This window comes from Kryptolebias marmoratus, linkage group LG15 (assembly GCF_001649575.2).
Source record: "Kryptolebias marmoratus isolate JLee-2015 linkage group LG15, ASM164957v2, whole genome shotgun sequence".
Lineage (NCBI taxonomy): Eukaryota > Metazoa > Chordata > Actinopteri > Cyprinodontiformes > Rivulidae > Kryptolebias > Kryptolebias marmoratus.
The window spans coordinates 330,338-339,341 of NC_051444.1; the positions used below are offsets into that span (position 1 = coordinate 330,338).

At 46.5% G+C, this 9,004-nt stretch overlaps 1 protein-coding gene across 1 annotated transcript in view; it reads left to right on the forward strand.

Annotated features, from left to right (window-relative positions):
- Nucleotides 1-9,004, forward strand: part of LOC108229359 (mucin-5AC) — a 21,088-nt gene that overhangs the window by 9,675 nt on the left and 2,409 nt on the right. Inside the window, exons 26-41 of the mRNA XM_037980004.1 lie at nt 193-474; nt 564-835; nt 977-1,148; nt 2,666-2,910; nt 3,033-3,216; nt 4,414-4,630; nt 5,400-5,572; nt 5,650-5,719; nt 6,242-6,363; nt 6,651-6,682; nt 6,758-6,926; nt 7,362-7,457; nt 7,684-7,724; nt 7,822-7,998; nt 8,171-8,269; nt 8,390-8,518. Coding sequence (XP_037835932.1) covers nt 193-474; nt 564-835; nt 977-1,148; nt 2,666-2,910; nt 3,033-3,216; nt 4,414-4,630; nt 5,400-5,572; nt 5,650-5,719; nt 6,242-6,363; nt 6,651-6,682; nt 6,758-6,926; nt 7,362-7,457; nt 7,684-7,724; nt 7,822-7,998; nt 8,171-8,269; nt 8,390-8,518 — 2,480 coding nt within the window. The remainder of the gene's footprint in view (nt 1-192; nt 475-563; nt 836-976; nt 1,149-2,665; nt 2,911-3,032; nt 3,217-4,413; nt 4,631-5,399; nt 5,573-5,649; nt 5,720-6,241; nt 6,364-6,650; nt 6,683-6,757; nt 6,927-7,361; nt 7,458-7,683; nt 7,725-7,821; nt 7,999-8,170; nt 8,270-8,389; nt 8,519-9,004) is intronic.

A 9,004-nucleotide genomic window follows, 5' to 3' on the forward strand; every position in this document is an offset into this window, starting at 1 on the left:
TGGAAACTCCCTCAGAAGTCACAGGACCAAACATTGAGACTTCGTCAACTATTCAAGTAACAACTGGGAAAGAGACTCTGTCCACAGCAGCAGTTTCCGAAACTACACTTTCAACACCAGAGAACACAGCCACAAGCCGGGAAAGCACAGTTGTATCATCAAAGCCCACTGTTGAAACAACATCTACAGTAGGCCCTTCCACTACAAAACGTCCAACAGTTACACTCACAGCACATTCACTTCCAACAAGTGTTTTCACAGCACCCTCTGTTTTGAACACAACAGCTGTAACTACCAGAAACCCTGCAGGAACCACCCATATTGCTCCTCTAACTAAGACACTTCCAGGCAGCACAACAGTGTATCCTCCTATTAGAACCACCCAGATTAGTGGGAACACGTTTTCTTCATCGCCTTACTCCACAGCTTCATCGTCTTGTGTGTGCATTGTCAACACAACTTTGTATAGTCCTGGTAGGTTTTTTTAAAATAATGAAAGTTTCAAACCACTGTTTTTTTTTATCTTGGGTACTAATTTTTGCTTAATGATCTGTTTTAAACAGGGGATTTGGTGTACAATGTTACTGATGGCCTTGGGTGGTGTTATGTTGCATACTGCAATACATCTTGTAAAGTTGAGACGCAGTCCAGCCCATGTGTACCAAGTCCAGTACCCAGCACCACCACATCCACTTCACTGTTTAGTACAACAACTAATGCCACAGTTTCAAGCTCAGTTCCTCAGTCCACAACCAGTTCTGGGTCTACTCCAACTTCAGCAACATCGCCATCTACAGCTTCTCTAGACTGCAATGATGTTGATCCACCTAAACAGGTATGTCAGTTTTGTTGTTGGGGTAGAAACAGTTTAAATGTTTGTACAGATTCATGTATGATATTGTTTCTTTTGAAAATAGAAAGATGATCAGTAACTCAGTATTTGACACACCTATAATGGTTTCTTATCTCCATGTAGAATGGGGAGTCATGGAAGGTAAGCAACTGCTCCACAGCTACCTGCACCAACGGAGAGGTGAAAGTGTCGTCTGTTTTCTGTCCTGCTGTCAACGAATCCATCTGTACCAGCGGACGCAAAGCTGTGAAGATCTATGATGAAGATGGCTGCTGCTTTCACTATGAATGTGAATGTAAGTAACATACTTAACATTTTACAGTAAAGTATTTGACTTTTAGATGTTGAAAAAACAATCTCTAATAAGAGTGGGCTAACCCTAACCCCATAACTGTTTCAACAACAAATACAACAAAAAAACAGCAAACCTAGGCATCCACAATTATTCACCTCCTTACAAACTCAGTACTTTGTGTTTTACCTTCTGCATTTGTTCCAGCATCAAGTCTCTTTAGGTCCATCTCCTGGATCTCGGTCCATCTAACCTGGACTTTTTGTCCATTCTTCATGTCCAAACGTCTGCAGGGTGGATGTTGCTGCTTATGTCCTACTGTCTTTAAATCAAACCAGAGATTCTCAGTTGGACTGAGGTCTGGGCTTTGACTGAACCATTCCAGGACCTTAAACTGGTTCTCCTTAAACCAGTGGAGTGTCCTTCAGCAGAGGGTTTAGGCCAGAGGTGTCCAACCCTGGTCCTCAGGGCCTCCATCCTGTATGTTTTCCTTGTTTCTCTGCTCCAACACACCTGTTTCAGAGGTTAAATGACCTCTTCATGTTCTGCAGAAATCTGTTAATCCCCCATTGATTCAAATCAGGTGTGTTGGAGCAGAGAAACAAGTAAAACATGCAGGATGGAGGCCCTGAGGACCAGGATTTCCCACCCCTGGGTTAGGCTCATTGTCCTACTGGAAGGTGGACCTCAGTTCCAGTCTCAGATCTCTGGAAGCTTTCAGCAAGTTCCTCTCAAAATTTTCTCCATTTGCTCCATCTATCTTTCCTTTAACTATGACCTGTTTCCCATTCTTTGCTGATGAACACCATACCCACAGCATGATGCTGTCACCATCGTGCTTCACTGTAGGGATGGTGTTCTCAGTAAGAGGTGGTAGATTTGCCGCAGACATGCTGTTGTTCTTGATGTTTCGTCTCATTTGACCACAGCACCTTCTTACACATATTTGGGAAAGAAATTCCAAACAGTCCAGTGTTTTTTCTTTAATCAGAGGCCTTTTTTCTGCCACTCTTCCATTAAGATCAGCTCTGGGCAGCTTCTAGTGGTCCTGTAGACAGATCCTCAATCTCTCCACTCCATCTGGGTTATCTTAGCCTCCTGGATGTCCCTCTGATTAATGCCCTTTTGACCTGCTCCATGGGTTCTGGTGGACAGCCCTCTCTTGGCAGCTTTGCTGTGGTGGTGTCATTTTTCCAATTCCTAATAATGGATTTAATGGAGCTGTGCGGGACATTCAGGGTTTGGAATAGCTTCTCCATGAAGAACAGACAAAAATTCCAGTGGTTAGACAGACCAAGCTCATGGAGATGTACCTGAAGGGACTTAAAGGATAAACCTCTTTTATTTGCATGAAAGATGAACACTGAAATAAGTAAAACACCATCTTGTTTGCAGTAAATCTTTAAAACATGTTATATTGATGTCAGAAACATAATTATCTTTGGTGCTTTTTGTATTAAATAATAAGGAACCTAATAAATATGTGGTGTATGTAAATGATCTGACCTGTCATTCTGCAGGCGTGTGCACGGTCTGGAGTGGATCCAACTACATGACATTTGATGGACAGTTTTTTAAGTTTGACGAGAACTGCTCCTATTATCTGGTGAAGGAGATTGTGTCCAAATATAACCTGACTGTTATAAGAAGCCATGATTGTGATTCTTCAGAGTCCACTTTCTGTCCTCTGGCTCTAACCGTCACATATCAGTCATTCAGGGTGTTTCTAACTCAGGCAGAGACTTCTGGGACACCAGTTATCGTGGTGAGCAGTCATTTATAGAAATAAAAAACATTATTTCATCATCACTTTGGGATTAATCTGTCATTAAAAACTCTGGTGTTTGTAGTTTAAGATCTCACATGATTGGTCTCTCTGTTCTGCAGGTGCATATAAATGAGAAACGTATCTATCCAGCCTATAGCAACTCTGTCCTGCTCGTCTCTGGCTCCGATATGGTCATCACAGTGGAGATCCCGGAGATCAACACTAAAATAATCTACAGGGGCTCCTCGTTCAGCATTGACCTTCCATACTCTCTGTTTGGGGGGAAGACTGAGGGGCAGTGTGGTGAGTGAGCTTTACTGTAGACCTGTTAGCTGCTCAGATCATGGGATGAAGATTTGATCCCCAGAAAGTTACGCAGGAGCTCTTATAGTTGGCAGCTGTAGCTCAAGAGGAAGATTAATTGGTTAATTCTCTGCTTCCTGTGTTTTAATGTCAGAGTGGACTTTGATGAGATGCTGAACTCCACATTAAAGAAAAGGCTAAACTCAAAAAGGATGTTTTAGATTATTCAGTAAACCCGATCATTGATAGGTTAAAGATGAGTTGTGGATGTTTGCCCTAAAAAAAATCTTCTGCTGTTGGAAAGCCTGTGGTCCTACAGTTGTTAGGGAAATGCATGCATGGTTCAGCAGCAGAGTTGCATCAGGTGTCCTCAATCCCAGGAGCAGGCTTCATCCTTCCACACATCCATGAAAAACTTCTCTGCCAAACAGCTTCGTGTGCCGTTGATTCTTGTTGGGCGTCCTTTATTGGATTGGATGATTGAAGTCTGAAGGATGATTCTGGTGTCGTCTTCTTGTAGGAGATGGTTCTAGGGCAGATCCAGATCAGCCAACCGTGGCACATGCTTGGAGCAGACTCACCTGGTGTATCCAAAGCTCAAAACAAGAGTCAGTAGCAGAGTAAACTGTTTGGCAGGGAAAAATTTAGCAAGTTTTTCAAGGTAACAATCCTCATATTCAACTTTGAAGCTCAACCCAGAGATCCATTTTTCTAACAAGTATGGCCCCATTTAAGTGGAAATCAACAGGCTTTCCAATGGTTACGACAAAGAAATAATCAACCAAACCCAACTTCCCTTACTTTTTGTGCTAAGTTATATCCTCTGTGTCCTGGGAAAACCAGCCTTAAATAAGAGGAAGAAAATGGATGGATAATAGGTGTATTATTTACACAGGAAAAAAGTCTTGTTTATCTGAAAAATTATTTTTATTTCAGTGTTTGTCGTTTTATATGAAAGTAAATATTATGAAAACTGTTATATTATGAGAGACACTGAACTCTTAGGTTTCTTATGTTTTATAGTAAAATGTCTGAATGTAAAGAAATGTTTAATGAAAATAAGGTGCTTAAAAACAGCCTTTTTGGTTCAGACAAAAGATTCTTCTCCAGTCTGAGGCCCGTGGTTCTGGTGGTTCTGGTGGTTCTGCTGGTTCTGCTGGTTCTGCTGGTAACCTCCTGCTGTCTCTGCTTCATCAGGAACCTGTGATAACTCCCAGCCCAATGACTGCCGCTCTCCTAACGGTCAGGTGGAGACCTGCTCAGACTCTGCAGGCCAGTGGCAGGTCCCAGGTACCCCCTGTGTCGCCCCAACAGCCCCCCCAGCTACAGCAGGACCTGTCACTTCTCCACAGTCCCCCCCCTCACCGACACAGCCTACCTGCAGACCTTCCATCTGTGATCTGCTCACAAGCAGGTCAGGAAACTCCAACAACTACAGAGTTCATCTGTTTCTGTTCGCACATTTGGACCAGGATCCAAACAGGACCGGGTTTAGAGCTCCAAACAGGACCGGGTTTAGAGCTCCAACAGGACCGGGTTTAGACCCCCAACAGGACCGGGTTTCGAGCTCCAAACGGGACTGGATTTCTTTCTTAATTTCTGACTGAATCCTGGTCCAAATGTGCGAACAGGATTCAGGTCGTGGAGGTCTAAACCCGGTCCTGTTGGAGCACTAAACCCGGTCCTGTTTGGAGCTCTAAACCCGGTCCTGTTGGAGCTCTAAACCCGGTCCTGTTGGAGGTCTAAACCCGGTCCTGTTGGAGCTCTAAACCTGGTCCTGTTGGAGCTCTAAACCCGGTCCTGTTGGAGGTCTAAACCCGGTCCTGTTGGAGGTCTAAACCCGGTCCTGTTGGAGGTCTAAACTCGGTCCTGGTTGGAGCTCTAAACCCGGTCCTGTTTGGAGCTCTACAGTTAAACGGGTCACAGGAAGTTGGACTTTAATGACTGAACTGAAGTTTTAGACCTTTAACAGTTCTCAGGATCTCAGGTTAAGCTGGAGGATTTTTGTTTCGCTGACAGTCTGAGTCACTCTAACCTTCAGCTGTCTGAACTGGACAAAACTTTTAGCAAATTAGCAAACAGTAGCTAAAAGCTAAAATCAGCGAAACCACAGCTGAAAGCAGCAAAACAAAGTTTTGAAAGGAACTGAAGGAATCTGAATGTATTTCTTGTTTGTCCTGCAGTGTGTTCGCACCCTGCCACCCCCTGGTCTACCCCGGAGCGTTCCTACAGTCCTGCTCCTCCGATGTTTGTGATGGTGGCAACCAGAGCTGCTCCAGCCTGGAGGCCTACGCCACTCAGTGCTCCGCCGCCGGCGTCTGCATCGACTGGAGGAACGCCACCGGTGGACTGTGTGGTGAGACGGATGCTCATGACCGTGTTTCATCCGTTACGTGTGTAAAATACATCATCAAACGGTATTCTGTCTTCTAGAGCACAGATGTCCGAGCGACAAAGTGTACCTGGCCTGTGGTCCGTCAGTGGAGCCCACCTGCAACGACAGGTAAGACCTGAACGGCCCTCGGAGGTCAGGAAGAACCTTCATATATCACAGGAACATGTGGAACACTCACCGCTGTGGATTGTTTGTTTGTCTGTTAGCAAAATATCTCATGAACAACTGGACAAATTTTACTGAAACTCAACTGATTACCTTCTGATTCAAGATGGCTGCCACAGCTAACCGACCTTGACTGACTCGGTCAGAGTGGTAGTAGCTGAGAGTCATCCACACATAAAGGGCGGCGGGCGATATGCATTCCTTGAAGAGATGTTGGTTGATCGCTGCTTATCACCCGCCGCTGTTGTTTACCAAACAAACAACAAACAGCTGCTGCCTCTCAGCTACTATCTTCTGTGCTTGCTAAGGTCTGTTAGCTATGGCGGCCATCTTTAACCAGTTGTACATGTTCATTCAATGATTACTTTCGGAGAGTTTCATTAAAATTTGTTTGCAGGTTTGTGAGATATTTTGCTAACAGACGTGATAATGAAAGCAGATGATCGGTAACTCCGCCTCTGACAGGTACAACAAGAAGTTCCAGGCAGACCTGAGCTCCTCGTCCACTGAGACCAAGGAAGGTTGTTTCTGTCCTCCAGGATCCACCTTATTCAACCCGGTCTACGACACGTGTGTCACTTCCTGCGGTAAGAACCAACTGGGTCCACTGGGTCCGCTGGGTCCGCTGGGTCCGCTGGGTCCGCTGGGTCCGCTGGGTCCACTGGGTCCCCTGGGTCCACTGGGTCCCCTGGGTCCGCTGGGTCCACTGGGTCGCCTCGGGTTTTTGTCAGACTGCCCAGTCCTCATCAGGTCCTGAATGTTCCTCCAGATGTTTCTGTTTCTGTTGCTCTTAAAAGAACTTTTTACAGACGTGTAATCAGATTACCTGCAGAGTTTTCTCTAGAACCTCATCTTCAAACTGTTTGGGTTTCAGGTTGTGTCGGCCCGGATGGAAAACCCAAACAGGTAACAGAAAGAAAGATTCTCTTAGAAGCCCGGTTCCCGACCCGCGGGCCTGACCCGCTTGTTCCTGTCTGACAGCCAGGTGAGACCTGGACGAGCGGCTGCAACACCTGCGAGTGTGACCCGGACTTCATGAGCATCCAGTGCGAGCCGGTACCGTGCCCGGCAGAACCGAGCCCGGACTGCAGCGAGCCGGGTCAGCAGCTGGTCAACAGAACAGACGGCTGCTGCCCGACACGGTTCTGCGGTGAGTCCGTTTGTCTGACAGTTCTGACTGGATCAGAACCGAGTGAACCCGGGTCTGATCAGAACCTGCTGATGGAAATTAGACTAAATCTGATTGATGTGTCCCTGTCCCTGACAGAGGACAGATCGACGCGTCCCTGTCCCTGTCTTCATGCCTGACAGAGGACAGATCAACATGTCCCTGTCCCTGTCTTCATGCCTGACAGAGGACAGATCGACGTGTCCCTGTCCCTGACAGAGGACAGATCGACGCGTCCCTGTCCCTGACAGAGGACAGATCGACACGTCCCTGTCCCTGTCTTCATGCCTGACAGAGGACAGATCGACATGTCCCTGTCCCTGTCTTCATGCCTGACAGAGGACAGATCGACGTGTCCCTGTCAGAGGACAGATCGACGTGTCCCTGTTTTAAATTTAACCGTTTTGTCTCCAACAGAATGTGACGTCAGCCTGTGTCCTCCTCCTGTCTCCTGTCCTCTGGGTTTCCAGCTCAGCGTCACCAACAGGACCTGCTGTCAGTCCTACGACTGCGGTACGAGACTCTGTCCATCTGTCCCCCTCCTCGTCCCTGTCCTCTCTGCACAGGGACAGTTCACACCGGTTCCAGGGAGTTTTCTTCTTATTAATGATTCGATTTGGGAACATTTTTAATTTAAAGACAATCATTGTTCAGATCTGAAGCTGTTTGTTTGTTTTTTGTGACGCCTGATTTGAGTCGTGAACAGATCCGTTGTCTGTCTGTGTTCTGGTCTCTGCAGTTCCTAAAGGTGTTTGTGTTTACAACATGACTGAGTTTCAGGTAAACAAACAGGAAACTCTTCCTCCTCACCTTCAAACCTCCAGCTGCTGCACCCTAACCCTAACACACTGACAAAATGAAATATATGATCTTCCAGCCCGGTGCAAAGATCCCAACATCAGGAACGAACCAATCAGCTGTCAGACCTCCGTCAGAGGACTCTTTCAAACCGGGACCCTGCCAGGAGTGCTTCTGTGGACCCACAACGGACCCGAACACCAACCTGAACACCATCAGCTGCACAGCCATCATCTGCGACACCAGCTGCTCCGAGGTATTCACCCGTTCACCAGAAACACAACCCAGGTTCTGCTGGGTCCGAACGACTGACCCAAACCGTTTGAAAAACTCTTTAAAGAAATGTCTCATAAAACAAGGTTTCAGTCTGGCAGAACAAAATAAAGTTTAAAGATTTTACTTCAGAACTCCTTTCCTTCTGTCTGCAGGGGTTTGAATATCAGCCGAGTGCTGACAGATGTTGTGGCAGATGTGTTCAGAACAGCTGTTTTTTCAGCTCAGAGAACCAGACGGTCCAGATCCTCCAGGTCAGTTCTGTCTCCTTCACTCTCATTTGGAAGGTTTAAAGTTATAATGACTGTAGCTTCAGCCCTTTCCCAGCTCAGACTGACGGAGGATTAACGGAAGATGTTTTTGTTCTGGAACAGGTCAACACCACATATGTCCCACCTGAGGACAGGTGTGTCCAGTATACCTGTCAGGAGATCAATGGACAGTTGGTGACGAAGGAAACCAGGACCACCTGTCCCCCCTTTAACCCTCTGGACTGTAAACCTGTGAGTTTATCAACCCTTCACATGAACATTAAAAACATGTTAGGAGTCAAACCCAGTCCTGAAGGACCAGAACCGTCCTCTCACTAACCTGAGACCTACAAAGTTATTAAATAATATAAACAGTTGGTACAAAACGGTTATCTGACGGAGTCCATGACGGCCTGCGATCAACCTGAGCTTGAGTTCAGAATAAATAAATAATAAATAAACACAGGAAGTGCTAACAACAACTTGCTGTGTGTCACAGTGTAATGGGTCGGCCCGGGGTCAGACTCCCCCACGGGCAGGTGTGCTGAACTGATCTGGGTCTGCAGCCCCCAACATCTGGGTCTACAGATCTGAACATCTGGGTCTGCAGCCCTGAACATCTGGGTCTGCAGCCCCCAACATCTGGGTCTGTAGCCCTAAACATCTGGGTCTGCAGCCCCCATCATCTGGGTCTGCAGCCCTAAACATCTGGGTCTGCAGGCCTAAACATCTGGGTCT